Raw genomic sequence first — 18,433 nt, 5'->3', positions numbered from 1 at the left:
ATTTGAAATAAAGAATAAAGTATTTCAGATGGAAACTCAACTGTATTGGTTTTTAATCAATACACCTCCATTTCGTGTCGAAGAAGAGAGATAAATTTAATTACAGTTTAGTTAAAAGCTTAAAGCACCGAATTGACTATTCATAAGCGTGGTTTAAGTATCTCTAGTTTATATCGTATTCTGTGCCTTTCGATTATAGTTTGAAAGCAAAATGTATAACATCGTATAACCTACATTTCCACTCCGCTTAACAACAACTCCAAAACCTTCATAAAAATAATAATGAAGCGTCCAACGAACAATTAAGATGGACAAACTAACAACCACATTCAAAATATGCCCGTGAACAAAGTATAATAGTAACAAAAAGAAACTTGAATGGAAGTGATCAATGAATTTAAATTAGCATAGCGCAGCATTTAAATCTGTTTAAAAAGAGAGGCTGAATTGCCATACAGAGATAGCGTTCAAATTGTATTTTAAAAGAAAAAGAAAAAATTCATTCACAATCCCCTCCAAGAACAAAAAATTTCACTAACCAATTATTTGATCGTTTTTTTTTTCTACCTAAGCTGATGGTCTAGAGAGACTATATCAGCGTAGCCTTAACTAGTAGGTGAGCTCACGGGGCTCAAGCCCGACGATGTTACTAACACGAACCCTAGCAAGAGCCGTGCTTCGCAGAATCTACCACCGGATCGGAAACGCGACCTACTGAGAAGATCCGGCGAGAAACTCAGTGGGATGTGTCTATGGGTTAATTTACTGGCCGAGCCCTTCGTTGCATCGAACCCCGCGTTTGACCTGAACGATGAATGGTATTTGATCAGTGAACATTACTTACATTTGATTATGCTGTTGGTTAAAAAAGCTATTAGTTTTAATAGTTAGGAGACCAATCAATTTGTAATTTGGGAAATGGCGCACATTAAAAATATCTTCAATATACAGACAGACCGTTATAGTTTTATAATGAAATTTTAATAATTAATGGTTATACGCTAACATACTGCTTCAAATGAATGTTTAGTTAGTTATCATATCGGATGTCGATTTTGTTGGACGTTGCATTCATTGCAGAGCTATGGAGTAAGTACATTATTAGACATTAGTTTGTCAGTTACATCAAAACTCCTATTTTTTACTATTCAGTTTATTGATTGTGCGAGTGTTTTTATTACTGCGCGAAAACTGGCAATGTGATTTTCGGCGCCTAATTTGAAACATTACTTCGAAATATCAGCTGCATGGTAAAAATCCGGACCTTAAAATTGGAAAACACGGAATACATGCTCCACGACAAAAATGGGCAGGACAATGCCATTAACTCGTGTGAGCTCATAATACGCTCTCTCATCAGTATTCAAGATTTGCATTAAGAGTAGAAGTGGTTAAATAGGAATTAGTTAGGACGCCATTTTTGTGACCAAAAAATCTTAATGCAAGTACCCTTTCTTAAAACGGATTTGTTGCTATACATTACATGTTCTAAGATAAAGGTAATAACTTTGGTGTATTAAATTAATTTTCGTAAGAACTGCAATTTTTGTGATTACTTGGTACTTGTAAAGGTGGAGATTACTTGGCACCTCACGGCTCACCCGCGGACATTACCTTGGTACTGAACGCTTTCTGTATAATTATACTCAAAACAACTACTTCCCATGAAACGTTAACTGTCTTTCCAACTCCAATACCTTAATCTCCATTGGTAATTAAGTTTTTATTGTATGAATGAAAATATAGGCTAATGGACTAAACAATTGCACTTTCCGAAATTCAGGTCCGATAAGGAAATCACCGTTGTGTATGGCGACGTCTGTTTGAGAAAAGAAAAAAGAAAGCGACAGAAGTCACTGCTCGTGGAGAAGTTCTATGATTTTACAAGCAGTACCACATTACACGGGCTTAGGTACATAACACAAAGAGGTCTGCATCCAGTAGAAAAGTAAGTACCTACTCAGCTTATGAGAATACCAATATAAGAATTTAACAACAGTCCTTATTAGAGAATGGTAGACTAACAATTTAACGTCAAAGTAACCAGTATTTCGTCAATAGCTTGATGGATTATTTGGTTATCCTCTAAAATCTAATGAATTAGGTCAGATTTCATTAGTGCGCTGTATAAAAATATTTTATTATCATGGCAGTGTCTATGGGAATTATAAATACAAGCGTTTGAAAGCGGCATTTTCCATAGTATAACAAAAGCCTAACAAAACATACAAAAGCCGAGTAATTTCTCGACTGTGATGAAGAACTGAAGCTCTACCGGCTCCTCTATTACGGCGAGTACAACTTCTGCTCACATGAAAAGACCTATCTGTTTCCTGAACTGGACAAGACAAATTAACAAAAATGTTGTCGCTTGAATCTGATATTAGTTTATATTTATATTCCAACGTCCCTATAATTGTAACTATACTGAGACCTTAGAACTTATATCTCAAAGTGGGTGGCGCATTCACGCTGTCGCTGTCTATGAGCTTCAGTAACCACTTAACACCAGGTGGACTGTGAGCTCGTCCAACCATCTATTTCCATCGGAACCAGTAACTTTACAGAAATTAGCTTGAATGTATTTGTGTCTGTATCCGTAAATTAAGACCGTTGTATCAATGTATTAATTATAATATCCAACAGTATCCTGAGCATGATCGCAAGTAGGCTGGACTGTGTATACATGGGTCGCTGTGGTGCCATCTCCCATGGGATGTTACGACAGTAATTCATTGTGATGTAAATATAACTACTAACATAGGTCTAAGTCTTATTAACAATTTATATGAGTCATGGTTACTTGCAATAAAAACATTATTATTATTATTATTATTATTATTATAGAACACTACAGCTTAATTGAGATGAAGATCAAAAAAGTGTTCAAGAAAAAAAAATCTATATTTCAGTTTGGATCTAATTCGGTCGGTATATTTTTAGAATGACATCCAAATTTTACTTCCAGAATATTCTGGTTGATAACCTTCATAATAAGCGTATTAATCTGTTTCTATTTGATGAGCAACGTTTGGTTTAAATGGAAGACCTGCCCTGTCATTGTCACCTTGAGCGAGAGATTAGTGTCAGTTGATGAGGTAAGTTGATCAAATCAAATCAAATAAATAAAAAAAATATTCAACATAAATGAAAGTACATACTTGTTGAACGTCAAAAGAACTACCGCCAATTCACAAAAACTAGCCTCCGTCCTGAGAAGAATTGGAAAGAAACAATGTCTTTTTTTTAATATTAGATTTTTTTTAATATTCATTTTTACAATGAGTAAAAATTATTACAATATTGAAATGCCCGGAGCGAGCAACTAACATATCATAATACATCATATTATCACAATGATAGAGAAGAGGACACCTTCACCGATTTTCACGAGTCGTAGGCGTTATTAAATTCAAATTCAATTCAAAATTCAAAATCATTTATTTCAACTTAGATGTCAGTATGACACACTTGTTGAATGTCAAAATACAAATAACAATGTTAACTCTACCACCGGTTCCAAAAAAAGCCACAGTCCTGAGAAGAACCGGCGAAACAAACTCAGCGGGCTTTTTGTTTTTGTTTTTTCTCAAATATTTTCTTTTTTTTAAATAAATAGAAATATTCACAATAAAAGGAAAAACAAGTCAAAAAATACAATTAAAAAAATAATAATAATGAAAAATGAAAAGGCCAGGAGCGAGCGCCTCATTTCCACGTAGTGCCATCTAGTAAATAATCCTTAACTTTGTAATATACCTTGTTGCACAAACGTTCCTTAACAGTTTTCTTAAATCTATGAACAGGTAGTAATTGAACGTTTAGTGGGATCTTGTTGAAAAGCTGTACACCCAGCCCCCTAAAAGAGTTGCTTATTTTCTTAATTCGAGCCGCCGGCAACGCTTCTTTTACGGTTTAATGTTATTATTTCCGACATTTAATCTCGTCGTGACTAGGAAATTTATTAGCAAATAATAATGAAGTAATATAATTACAATAAAAAAGATGTGTTGTGTCGTGGGACACCGGATAGGAACGAAGTTCCTTATTATGAAAATATTAATTTTAAGTTCTATTCGAGGTACAAAGAAAATAAAACTGGAAGTTTCGCAACAACCCACGGTCATTCGGTAACGTACGAACTTATTGTGGTACACTTCATTCACGGTTGTTTGCATAAGAGTATTAGTGTATTGCGCAAACGAACGCTCTGAGATCGTGGTCAATGAATGATAAAAAAATATAATTTTCTTTTTTGTACGTTATTACAAAGTTAAGTCCTACACTGTGTGCATTACTAATAAAAATCTTACGTTACGGACGTTTTTTGCCGGTTAGGATACCCCTCTGCATCGTCCCATAAGGAACTTCGTTCCAAAAACATGATAGTATATACAGCCATTTTCCACTAAGTTTTTATGTAACTTAGCGAGCTTAAAATTGCCACGGATAGATTAGTTCCTTGTTTTATGAATTTTAGGAAGCATCGGTTGGAAAAAAACGCGTACGTATATATGTAATGGAATTATCTATATATTAATACGTGAAGCAAAAACTTTGTATCCCTTTTTACGAAAATTGCGCGGACGGAGGAGTATGAAATTTTGCACACTTATAGAGAATATAGAGAAGTAGTGCATAATATTAATATTTTTTTTAAATAATGCATAAAAGATACATTAAATCAATAAAGAAAAGATTACACACACTACATACCATGTATTTGACGCACACACGCATGCATACTATTTATTGTCAAGCTTTTGTTCTTGACTTCTGTGGTCAAATTGAGAATAGGTTAAATATTGTTTGTCTTGAATAATATTTTTTTATAGTGTAGCCTTGGCGAAATTTGTGATTATAGAAGTATAAAAAAGATGTGGTGTCGTGGGACACCAGGTAGGAACGAAGTTCCTTCGGCTAATGTAGAATCGACATAATTTGCAAAAAGAAAGGTATTATACACTACTCGCTTGTGTATACGATTGTCGCGCCTGCGCACGATTCATTTAACGGTTTTATTCCACGGAATTTTTCTTACGGTTTTACTATCACATTTTTTTCAGTTCGGTCGCGCAGCAAAATCCCTATCCCCTCCAAGCCTGCCGTAAGGAACTTCGTTCCAATAAAATACAATCATAATAGTGTATAAACTTACAATTCCAATTAATTATAGTCGAATTTCGACTACTGCAGGACCTCTAGTAATATATCATAATTATGATCAATTATAAATTTTTACCAATCATTTTTCAGATAACTATTGATTATTATTTTTTATCTTAATTATTTTAGATCGAACACCACTAAGGAAATATCGGTGCCGGATTGTATTTTTTCATGAAATGTGTTACTTTTTTCAGGTACCCTTTCCATCAGTAACGATTTGTCCACAAAGCAAGAATTCCCCAAAAACTTACGATTACTTTGAAGAAAAAAAAAATTTATACCAGGGATTAAAATATTCCATGATACACGAAACTAATACTATGTAAGTTTTTTTTTTTTTGTTTTATTGCTTAGGTGGATGGACGAGCTCACATCCCACCTGGTGTTAAGTGGTTACTGGAACCCATAGACATCTACAACGTAAATGCGCCACCCACCTCGAGATATAAGTTCTAAGGTCTCAGTATAGTTACAACGGCTACCCCACCCTTCGAACCGAAACGCATTACTGCTTCACGGCGGAAATAGGCGGGGTGGTGGTACCTACCCGTGTGGACTCCCGAGAGGTCATAACACCAGTCATTACGCAAATTATAATTTTGCGGGTTTCATTTTTATTACACGATGTTATTCCTTCACCGTGGAAGTCAATCTTTAAAATTTGTTGAGTACGTATTTCATTAGAAAAATTGGTACCCGCCTGCGGGATTCGAACACCGGTGCATCGCTTCATACGAATGCACTGGATGTCTTATCTCTTTAATTGGATTGATATATTAATCGTAGCAAGATAAATAAAATAACGACTTAATAAACCCATATATACCACCAATAGATATTGTGGTACATTTGAGTCATAGTTCAAGCCAGTTTTTTTTGTTTTTTTTTCTATTGCATAAATGGGTGGACGAGCTCACAGCCCACCTGGTGTTAAGTGGTTACCGGAGCCCATAGACATCTACAACGTAAATACTGCCACCCGCCTTGAGATATGAGTTCTCAGTGTAGTTACAACGGCTGCCTCACCCTTCAAACCGAAACGCATTACTGCTTCACAGCAGAAATAGGCGGGGCGGTGGTACCTACCCGTGTAGACTCACAATACGTCCGACCACCAGTATAAAATTTAAATACTTGGTCGTAAAGAATTTGTGTAATGAATTTAAATATTTTGACTTTAAATAATAAGGCACATTTTCACAGAACAGAGCAAATTATTCTAAAAAGTAGTACTATCATATCATGTTTTATTATAAGTTTGCTAAATTGATACGGCATTGGGCGCAGTCAGTTTTTAAATTTTAATTAAGGTATAATAAATTTAAATCATAAACGAGACCTAAGTAAATACGTGCGTGAATGTAAATTTTTTGAGATGTAAATTAACCTTAAAATATAAATAAATATATTTTTATATTTTCCAGAATTTCTATACATTAAACTGTTGTCTGGAAAAAATCGCTTTTAGCGACAAGATCGCCTATTGTACAAATGTATCTGCTTTTTTTTATTGTTTTTGAATGTAAATGGTGTTTTGGTGTGCAATAAAGTGTATTCTCTCTCTCTCTCTCTAAATATCTTTAAACTATTTCAGTGATCAAAATCAGTTAGAAAAATTGCAAGACGTGTCTATGATCTGTGAAAGCGAAGTTTTGGATTTGCTTTGGGTTGATTCGTACGGTTTCAATACGTTGGATCGTCTTTACTCTAATATCAGCCTTGTTGAACATATATTGCAGGTATATTAACATAATTCAAATAAAATATTTATAAATAATAGTTTAAAAAAACTAACAAAACACGCTTTTATAGAAAGTCCAACTAAAAAATAGAAAATAAATTTTAATAAATTTGAATTAAAAATAGTGTAAGAAAAACGATTTTATTGTAAAAAAAAGGGGTGTGCTCTACATGATATTGTCAAAATACTATTTACAAATAATATTTACACACTATTTTTAATTTAAATTTATAAAAATTTATTTTCTATTTTTTAGTAGGATTTTCTATAAAAAGGGTATTTTTTTAGTTTTATAAACTATTTTTAATTTTTTAGTTGAATTTCAGTTTTTTTATTTTTTTCAAAAATGTCATATGAAACAGTCGCTACCTTATCCGAGAAATAGGTGATCGGCGCGCCTGGTAGTTTCCCTTCTTGGCCTCGACGCAGACATTCCAGGTCTCAGGAAAACAAATATGGCTAATCCTGATTATCCTACCTTACGGATCAAACTATTTAAAATATTGAATTGTCACGGTCCTTAATAATTATGCCAAATTTCGAGTTAATCCGACGTTTTGAAGGGGGTCAAAATCAAGTTCAAAGATTCCGTTACATACTAACATACGTATGAAGCTAATAAAAGCGTATTAAAAAGTCGGTTGCATAGTAAATCGATTGGGCGTAATAAATAAACTTGTTGAATTTCAGGTGATACCAGATTTTGAAGAGTTTTTTGACAGCTGTGTTTGGCGTAACGAGTACATAGAATGTAAGAAATTATTTCAAAGAGTTCTCACATCGGAAGGCGTCTGCTACACAATGAATACGTTGGCATCATCCGAAATATTCCGGACCGAGAAGTATCTTCTTTATTTCTATTTTTTCTTTTATTAAATTTCGTAGCAATCGAACAGTCCAGAATAACATTAGAAACATTTGATAAATTCCTTTCACAATTGGAATTTTTTTATTGCTTAGATGGGTGGACGAGCTCACAGCCCACTTAGTGTTAAGTGGTTACTGGAGGCCAAAGAAATATACAACGTAAATACGCCACCCACCTCGAGATATAAGTTCTAAGGACTCAATATAGTTACAACGGCTACCCCACCCTTCGAACCGAAACGCATTGCTGCTTCAGGGCGGAAATAGACGGGGTGGTGGTACCTACCCGTGCGGACTCCCAAGAGGTCCTACCACCAGTGATTACGCAAATTATAATTTTGCGGGTTTGATTTTTATTACACGGTGTTATTCCTTCACCGTGGAAGTCAATCGTAAACATTTGTTGAGCGCGTATTTCATTAGAGAAATTGGTACCCACCTGCGAGATTCGAACACCGTTGCATCGCTACATTCGAATGCACCGGATGTCTTATCCTTTAGGCCACGACGACTTCAAATAATATTATGATGAAATATTATGAAATATTATGATGTTCCTTTTTTACCATTATATGTGTAAGCTTGTGTCCTTTTTCTATGTTTTTATAAAATAGTAGTGAAAACATACGTATAAAAAAATGTGTGGCACTCGGGAACTGCCGCGGTAAAGCTATTGCATAGCATTTTTTATCAACTGCAAATGCAATTATAATTAGACAATGAAAATTTAATATTAAAACAATAATTAAACAAGACCACGCTATATTAAACATTAATAAAAGCAAAACATTAACTGTCCCTTTCACACTCATAAGCTAGACCGCGCGAGAGAAAGATGGGCAGACTTTTCTGCCCATGCAGTGTGACGTCACGCCACGCGCTTATTCACAAACACTACACAAGCGCAACGTGTGAATTTGTTGAACGCGAGCATGGTAGGTGGAGTGAGGGGTGTAAGGTTTTTTTCGTTATGGAATTTCATGATTCGGTCACCGCGCTCAAGGCCCGTGATAAAATCTATGCAATAGCTTAATAAAAAATATAACAGAGTAAACGCAGTATAAGTTTTTTATTTATTTTATTTTTATTTATTTATTTATTTATGTACACACAGAAAACAAGGCACAGTACAGAGTAATAGGAAAATTATGTACAAAGGGTTTTTTATCGCATTCACATTTGAATAAAATCTGATAGTTAACAAGAACTAAATTTGACATGAATTAAATAACTATATAAAAACTCAGATACCCACTGGAAGTAATTGATTGATTTGATAACTAGACATTCAACAAAATGAAGCATAGGAACTCAAAAAAACAAAAAAAGCTGAAAAAGACTGCTAAAATGTTTTGAAAAATTCCACCGTCATGATCCAAATAATTCCACCGAACAGAGACGCAGTCGAGAAAGGAAAAACCTTTGCTTTGATCATACTGTTAGTCTGTATCCTGTAGATTAATTCCATTTGAATAAAACATTTTGCTGAAGTTAATTTATATTTATATATATAAGAATGAATTGCTGTTCGTTAGTCTCGCTAAAACTCGAGAACGACTGGACCGATTTGGCTAATTTTGGTCATGAATTATTTGTGGAAGTCCAGAGAAGGTTTAAAAGGTAAATAAATATGAAAATGCTCGGAAATAAATAAAAATAATAGTTTTGTTTTCCCTTTGATGTGTCCCCCGTCGGACGGATTCCTTTTGTTTGTTTGTTTTAAGTTTATTTTATACAAAACTTTAGGTCTTTTGATTTATCGATTGAGGCACTACGAAGTCTGTCGGGTCAGCTAGTGATTTGATAAATTAACGCCATCAATGCAAAACTTTAACCAAAGCTATTTAATCAAAATATTACTGAGCACATAATTTTTATAACAAATTTAATGATATCGAAATGTTTTTTTTAGTTTACATGGAGATTTTGCTTACTTGGAATCAACAGAGATGAGCCGTAATTGGACGATAGAGGAAGGCTATAAAAGCGAAGATAACAATACATATCCAAGAAGAGGAAGGGTATATTCTACAGTTTATCTGACTATTATTAGAAAAAAATATGAAGTAGACCTTAAATTAATCTATTTAATATAATATTTTAGAAAAACGGGGCCGAGCCAGATTTAAAAGTTGTACTTAAAGATAACCCGGAACAGAAAGATAAACTATGTAATAAACTTAAAAATGGTTTCAAGGTAAACTTTTTTTTTGCAAAAAAGTATAATAAATCAATAAATAAATCAATTACTTTTAAAATAAAGTACTTCATAGAGTTTTCTTCGTTTTGCGCGACACGTAGGTATAATTAAAGCTACTTTTACCGTTTAATCTCGCGTTTTGACTGTTATTATCAGGGCTATCCGTTACCTTGTGTAACTGTAAAGTAAAACTGTAAAAACTGTAAAAAACTGTAAAGTATTCGAAACGTCCGAAATAATACAATGCCAATAACAAACAAACACGAGATTAAACCGTAAAAGTATATCGTTTTGATTATATTTACGACTCGCGGAAACCGAAGAAAATTTTATTAGGTAAACCATGTTTTATTTGACTGACGATAGCTGAACGTGACAACGTCATAAGAAAATACTGATGGAATGGTTTCATTTTTCAAAAGAAAATTTTAATTTCATTTGTTTGATGGATATTTTGTATGGACAATTGACACCGCATTCACTTTTCACTGAACTTCATACTTGACGAAGACATGTATTATTGTATAGCAGCTGTCCACGCGGGTGCATCGCTCACTCAAGTAGGAGAGAGACGGATGTCGAACGCTGCCAAACGCGGAGGCCGATTGTGCCTCTTTGTCGCTCGTTGCGCGCTCTCGCTTGCACTTCAAGCCTTAAATGGAACGCCTCAATGAGTCATGTTTTTTCGTGCGTGCAGCCGGCTCCATCGAATTATAAGACGTTGTCACGTTAAAAATTTATAGTATTTTTTATTTAATGTTTTATTATTTTATTTTACTTTTTTAATGAAACATAATCGAAATATTTAGTAAGAATGCTATTTAAATGCTTAAAGTCAGTAGTAGAAGTAAGGTTAAATATTAATTTACAGATATTTATACACCATCCCGCAGATTTGCCGCAGCCTTCATTGTACTATTACAGTGCGTTGTCGTCCCAAGTTTCTTCTATGGCACTAAAATTTGATATTTTGCGTACATCAAACAGTTTGGATTCATTACCCGTTGAGCAGTAAGTTAGGCATAAATTGATTTGCTGTCCCAAAGTATTTTTAAGTTTTGCACGTAATAAGAAAAGAATCAATATATACTTAAAAGTCCAGTTTGAGAATAATTCTGGTGAAGAATACTGATGTTAGGACCTCTTGTGAGTTCGCGCGGGTAGGTACCATCACCCTGCCTATTTCTGCCGTGAAGCAGTAATGCGTTTCGGTTTGAAGGCCGGGGCAGCCGTTGTAACTATACTTGAGACCTTAGAACTTATATCTCGCATTTACGTTGTAGATGTCTATGGGCTCCAATAACCACTTAACACCAGGTGGGCTGTGAGCTCGTCCATTCATCTAAGCAATAAAAATAAATAAAAATAAAAACCCTCTAGGCTCTCTGTTTTAATAAATATTATAGCAATTATTTTGAATTTGAATCTCAACATCGTGATAGGTTTTTTGGAACGTGTTTTATGACATTTAACAAGAGTACGTATAGACAAAGTACTGAGTTGGTAGCTTTACTCTGTAGTATCAACTATGTTAATCTCATCAAGGATAAATAAGATTTTAAGTCGTAGTTACTAGATTTACAAATAATTTTTTTTTAAGCTATTGCATACCTTCTTTTGCGGGCCTTGAGCGCGGCGACTGAATCAAGAAATTCCGTAACGAAAATAACCTGACACCCTCACTCACTACGCTGACTATGTAGCTCGCGTTCAACACATTCACACGTTGCGCTGGTGTAGTGTTTGTGAATAAGCGCGCGGCGTGACGTCGCACTGCATGCGCATCTTGAAAAGTCTGCCTATCTCTCTCTCACGCGATCTAGCTTATGAGTGTGAAGGGGAGAGTTAATGTTTTGCTTTTGTTAATGTTTATAAATATAGCGTGGTCTTATTTTTATTATTGTTTTAATATTAAATTGTTATTGTCATTGTTTATGTAAAGACTAGCTGACACTGCACACTCCTTAGTGCCTCAATCAATAAATAAAATACCTAAACTTTTGTATAAAATAAACTTAAAACAAACAAAAGGAATCCGTCCAACGGGGGACACATCAAAGGAAAAACAAAATTGTTATTTTTATTTAATTCCAAGCATTTTCATATTTATCTACCTTTTAAACCTTCTCTGGACTTACACAAATAACTCAAGACCAAAATTAGCCAAATCGGTCCAGCCGTTCTCGAGTTTTAGCGAGACTAACGAACAGCAATTCATTTTTATATATAACTAGTCAGGTCATAAGTATTGTCACACAGTAAAAACTTTTCTTTTAGAATGCTGGCCACAAAAAAGTTTATTGAATTCGAATTTCCAATTGATCATGAAAATAAAAATGTATACTTTTAGAATTTTACTCATTTTTAAATATGGAGTGGACGCTTAAAGAAGACCGTGTTGCAGTTATTGCGTTGCATCGTTGCGGTTACGCGCCAATTCAAATTTTTAACATACTGAAAAATTTGAATATAACCAAAAGATTCGTTTATCGTACCATCAAACGATACAATGAAGACTCTAGTGTAGATGACAGGTCAAGAAGTGGTCGCTCTCGGTCTGTTAGGACTCCAGCAGTGATAAAAGCTGTGAAGGCGCGAATTCAAAGAAATCCCAAACGTAAGCAGAAACTGTTGGCCCTTCAGATGGGGTTAAGCAGAACCACGGTGAAAAGGGTGTTTAATGAAGACTTAGGGCTTCGGGCATATCGAAGTAAAACAGGACATTGTTTGAATGCTCGTCTAATGGACCTGAGACTGAAGAGATGCCGCGCTTTGTTGAAGCGGGTACGCGGGAAAAAAATATCGGGAAATTCTTTTTTCGGATGAAAATTTTTTTACCGTAGAAGAGAGCTACAACAAACAAAATGATAAGGTGTACGCACACAGTAGTGAAGAAGCGAGCAACCGTATTCCGCGTGTCCAACGAGGTCATTTTCCATCCTCGCTCATGGTATGGTTGAGAGTTTCTTATTGGGGCTTAACAGAGGTACATTTTTGTGAGAAAGGTGTAAAAACGAATGCAGTTGTGTATCAAAATACAGTCCTGACGAACCTTGTGGAACCTGTTTCTCATACCATGTTCAATAACAGGCACTGGGTATTCCAAGAAGATTCGGCGCCAGCTCATAGAGCGAAGAGCACACAAGACTGGCTGGCGGCGCGTTAAATCGACTTCATCCGGCACGAAGACTGGCCCTCCTCCAGTCCAGATTTGAATCGGTTAGATTACAAGATATGGCAACACTTGGAGGAAAAGGCGTGTTCAAAGCCTCAACCCAATTTGGAGTCACTCAAGACATCCTTGATTAAGGCAGCCGCCGATATTGACATGGACCTCGTTCGTGCTACGATAGACGACTGGCCGCGCAGATTGAAAGCCTGTATTCAAAATCACGGAGGTCATTTTGAATAAACTTTAGTGTCATAAGAATCTATGTTTTGTTAAGTTCATTTTGGTATATGAATGGTTACATAATGAATAAACTTGTTTCAATTATTTTACATTAAACATGTGACAGAATTTATGACCTGACTAGGTATATAGATACTGCTGAGGATCACGACTCCGTCCGATTCCGTCAGCTAGCTGTCTCCATCGATCCCGTTCTGTAGCTTGGTGGAGTGCGTCGCTGACAGTTATTTTCAGTTCCTCCGCTATTTGGTCCGACCATCGTTTGGGACCTCTACCCCTAGTAGGCCTTTTTGCCTCGATTTTAAACATACTAGTGTGCTTGAAATAAAACCGTAACGTCATTGTCCAATTGCAGACGTCAATGCTATTTTCCCCACGAGCGACAACTGAGATATTTCCAAAGCTATTCTTCAAACAATTGCCGAGTCGAATGCTTGACTAATTACACATTTACGAAATGTGGATGCGTCGCGTTTTATATGCCCTGTAAGTCCTAAACTTAGTTTTACAGTCTTCCTACAGAATATCATGATTTATTGTACTTATTCTTTCAGATCACATCAGTGATAAAATTTGCACCTTAGCAAAGTTTGAGTGCGTGAAAAATGCCAAAGGTAAGTTTTTACAAAACGAATTCAAAATTTTACGATTAGGTAAAACTATATGGATTATATGTAACATAAAAATAAAACACATAATTAATTGTACGTTTAATATTTACAGTTGCCTCACTAAAACATATTATACATTTAAATAATTTATTCTCTAGTTAGTGAAATAGTTAATGAAATACTTTTTGTAGTAAGTGCATAACGACGTTGTTATATATCGTAGAAATGGTAATACAGGCGTTTAGTAATACATATACCTGAAATAGGCCATTCCTTTTGGAGAAGTCTGAAGTGACACATATGAACAACAAAATCTGTAAAATACTCCCGATCCCGATCCCGATGGATGGACGAGCTCACAGCCCACCTGGTGTTAAGTGGTTACTGGAGCCCATAGACATCTACAATGTTAATGCGCCACCCACCTCGAGATATAAGTTCTAAGATCTCAGTATAGTTACAACGGCTACCCCACCCTTCGAACCGAAACGCATTACTGCTTCACGGCGAAAATAGGCGGGGTGGTGGTACCTACCCGTGCGGACTCACAAGAGGTCCTACCACCAGTGAAGAAGAGGTCCTACCGCCCATAGACTCAGCCTACTGAGTTTCTCGCTGGATCTTCTCAGGGGGTCGCGTTTTCGATCGGGTAGTAGAGTCTGCAAAGCAGGGCTCTTGCTAGGGCCAGTGCTAGCAACATCCCGGTTTGAGCCCCCGTGAGCTCACCCACTCGCTCGCTTACGCTTACAGAGCCTCTCAAGCTTAGGTAGGAAAAAAATCTATACATATAAATAAAATTGGAGTGTCTGTTTGTAATATTAAGTTGTAATATTGAAATAACCGCTTTTTACTACATGCATATGAATATATATACAGTACATACACCAAAATAACATTTTACAATTTTTGTCTGTCTGTCTGTCTGTTTGTTCCGGCTAATCTCTGGAACGGCTGGACCGATTTTGACGGGACTTTTACTGATAGGTAGCTGACGATATAAGGAATAACTTAGGCTACTTTTTTTAGACTAGTTTTGCCCTGCGGCTTCACCCGCGGTACGACAATAAACGCGGGTATTATCGCGGGACTCAGCTATCAATAATAAAATGTCATGTTTCCGAAGCGAAGCGAGGGCGGGTCGCTATATTAAATAAAATTCTTAAAGAAATTCTGCCCCCTTTGTTCCTCTTTGTAATTTTTTTTTTTATTGCCCTTGTAGGCAGACGAGCATACGGCCCACCTGATGGTGAGTGGTTACCGTCGCCCATGGACTTCAGCAATGCCAGGGGCAGAGCCAAGCCGCTGCCTACCGCTTAATACTCTCCACAAGCCTCTTGCATATACGTACATATTTTTAGAGGAAGTAGCACAAACACGTGGAATGGAATCGATATCAGACAACGCACAAGCATGTCAATGCCTCCCTTCCTGTAACAGTATCGACTATGACGCCGAGATTCTGAAGTCAGAATTCCACATAAAGGATTACATGACAAGTTTCACGAAAAGTTTCGGTTACGACGATATATATAGTGAAACGTAAGTGTTACGTCGCTTTTTTGAATGTTCAATACCATACTGAGCGTATTAATATAATTTTAGATTAATTAAAACTGCAGACGATAACTTTTAAGTATATTTCAAAATATTATATTTAATACGTAATGTAAACAGTGAGTACATAATATTGCTTTAATATTGTTGATTTTTTATGATGCTATGATATTATTAGCCTACGGACATCTGCTGGACAAACACAGCCATTAAGAATCGTCATAATGCGGAGGCCTTCCAGCCCATTTTCTCTATAATGTTATTAATAAAATTATTAGTATGTGTGTGCAAGTTACACACGGTAGAAGTGAAACTTATAAATAAGATATAGATATACTGACTATCCCACTACACAGGAGCATACATATGGACAATGTTTAGGAGACGATAGTGGGGATGCTATGTATTCTATCTCATTCTCTCGCCGGCTGAATCATATACATTTATGTGTTTGCGTCTCTATGGACTTATTTTTTCGTTTCATCGAGTTTGAAACCACAACGATTCTGAAGAAGTTTCACTTCAAAAATATGTATTATCAAATCGGATTTGTAGAATTTGTGTAAATTTTCTAAAACTTTTACTTACTTCAGGATAATGGGCAATGACAGTTTCTCGAAGATAGAACTGTTTTATAAGTTACCACGTTTCATGTCGTTCAAACGTTCAGAACTATTTGGCAAGACCGACTTCTTGGCGAACTGCGGCGGTCTGCTCGGGTTGTTCCTAGGATTCTCTTTCCTCAGTCTAGTCGAGATAATCTATTTCATAACATTGAGGTTCGTTATGTTTCTTTTGTCTTTAGATTTAAGGCATCTCTAATTATTATTTTTAAGTTGATTACATTTCACGGCTTATCACGAATTATAATTTTGTGAAGATGAAAATTCCAAGTCAAGCAAGCTTTTGTTTGGATTAAATGAAACAGATACGCGTACTGATATTTTATAAATTTTAACAGAGACGCAAATGGATTGTTGAACATTCCGACAAATTTTGAAATACTAACATATTCGTAAACGAAAAGTAGACTAATTTAAGCTTTTTAAAGTAAGTTTCATAACATTCCTTTATAAGAAACAGATCATGTAGGCCACGTGTTTTAAAGTCGTACTGTAAAGTCTAAATACATACTAGTCATCCATACTACCTGGAGCCACTGCGGTCATCCACAGTGCGTTTCCAGAGGTCTTTTTTGCCACGTACCATCCGGCTATGGAATTAGCTCCCCTCTACGGTGTTTCCCGAGCGCTATGACATGTCCTTCTTCAAACGAGGCTTGTGGAGAGTATTAAGTGGTAGGCAGCGGCTTGGCTCTGCCCCTGGCATTGCTGAAGTCCATGGGCGACGGTTACCACTCATCATCAGGTGGGCCGTATGCTCGTCTGCCTACAAGGGCAATAAAAAAAAGAAAAAAAAAAGTTATCAAAATTTCAATATGAGATCCTTTATCTTTTTATTCGGGCTTGTAGTTTGAATCGGCATATGGGATGGTTTATAAGGAGCTTTGGAATAAACATCAACAAAGCAATAGTCGTTGAATCGTTGCTTTAGTCTGAGAATGTAATTTAAGATCTAGAAACAACACTTAAAATTAGGCAATTTTTGGTTCAGGCCATTTAGGAAGAGTCATTATATATTCCAGAGCATGGCGATGCCTGAACTCCCTTTTTATTCAATCAGCATCTTTATTAGTGTGGATAGGTAAAATAACTCATAGACTGTACCTGCTTTTAGGCGGATACAGGTTACTGTGCAAGCTCGCAGGCTTTTAGTTTTTTTTTTTATTGCTTTGATGGGTGGATGAGCTCACAGCCCACCTGGTGTTAAGTGGTTACTGGAGCCTAAATCTACAACATAAACCTATCTACAACATAAATGCGCCACCCAACTTGAGATAAGTTCTAAGATCTCAAGTATAGTTACAAGGGCTGCCCCACCCTTCAAACAGAAAGCATAACAATTATTAACCTATTTGATTATAAACTTTTTATTCTAGAACTAATAAAAATGTTTTGTTACATTTTCAGAATATGGTGCGCCTTAGCACGGGAAAAGCGTTATCAGAAAAATGAAAAATGAAACAGAAATATCATCATTAAATATATATTTATTGTAGACATTATTAATAGATTGAGGAATGTCTGTTTTGACCTTTTTTAATTTACATACTAATATAAAAAATTGTACATAAAAAGTCACATTTAAATATGAAAAAAAGATGACAATATTAAAAATATAATTTATGAAAGTGGTACATTAATGGTGACGCAAAAAAAGGTTATCAGCATAAAATTAAATATAATACGTGCATATTCGGAAATCCGTTAAGTAAAGAATAAGGCTCAGAAGAATGTCCCCAGTTCTCAATTTTGAAACAAAATAAATAAGCTATCCTTCAAAGATGCTTTGTTTTTGGCTTAAATAAAATAAAAACCTACGACATATACTTATGTTATGCTGTCGCAAAGTAAAGATAGCTTGAATCGGAACACATATAGATAATCTTTTAAATAAACATTCCTCTTAGATCATTAAAATATGATATTTACAATTGCACTTTAACTAAATTTGTATTTATTATTATCTAAATTATAATACATAATTAAATCATATTTTTTTAACGGGATAATTGTTATTTCAATGAGAATCGAAATAAAAACAATGAAAATTCTTCCCCAAAAATTATTTATTGGTGGCAAACCTCTCATTGATCGGAGCTTTGGACCTGTCCTTGAGAAACTGTTCTCAAATCTAAATTAAGAAAACGTGTCATCTCAGGAGCACTAGAAAGTCACCCATAGCTAATCTCGGAGCGATTAAAAACAAACAGTAGAAAAATGGAAAACCATTCAAATTAGATATTTGACTACATCTAG

At 35.4% G+C, this 18,433-nt stretch overlaps 1 protein-coding gene across 1 annotated transcript; it reads left to right on the top strand.

Moving 5' to 3' along the window:
• The first annotated feature begins 1,049 nt into the window (after nucleotides 1-1,049).
• On the top strand, nucleotides 1,050-18,053 carry LOC114240765 (pickpocket protein 28). Its single transcript, XM_089729599.1, has 14 exons — nucleotides 1,050-1,089; nucleotides 1,784-1,948; nucleotides 2,969-3,098; nucleotides 5,364-5,491; nucleotides 6,764-6,908; nucleotides 7,601-7,752; nucleotides 9,690-9,798; nucleotides 9,882-9,974; nucleotides 10,849-10,988; nucleotides 13,745-13,875; nucleotides 13,944-14,003; nucleotides 15,359-15,539; nucleotides 16,148-16,333; nucleotides 17,585-18,053. The coding sequence occupies exons 1-14, from the start codon at nucleotides 1,085-1,087 to the stop codon at nucleotides 17,634-17,636; spliced, it is 1,677 nt and encodes a 558-aa protein (XP_089585725.1). The 5' UTR covers nucleotides 1,050-1,084; the 3' UTR covers nucleotides 17,637-18,053.
• Nucleotides 18,054-18,433: the final 380 nt, after the last annotated feature.

The sequence above is a fragment of the Bombyx mandarina genome, chromosome 09 (assembly GCF_030267445.1).
Source record: "Bombyx mandarina strain Sakado chromosome 09, ASM3026744v2".
In the NCBI taxonomy this organism is placed as follows: Eukaryota; Metazoa; Arthropoda; class Insecta; order Lepidoptera; family Bombycidae; genus Bombyx; species Bombyx mandarina.
The sequence above is the reverse complement of the archived record's forward strand: the minus strand, read 5'-3'. Positions and strand labels throughout refer to the sequence as shown.

Bases quoted from the DNA above. Each gene is read 5' to 3' on its own strand.
- LOC114240765 (XM_089729599.1), top strand. The intron at 6,909-7,600 runs GTATATTAACAT...GTTGAATTTCAG, and splicing joins TTGTTGAACATATATTGCAG to GTGATACCAGATTTTGAAGA. The intron at 15,540-16,147 runs GTAAGTGTTACG...TACTTACTTCAG, and splicing joins GACGATATATATAGTGAAAC to GATAATGGGCAATGACAGTT.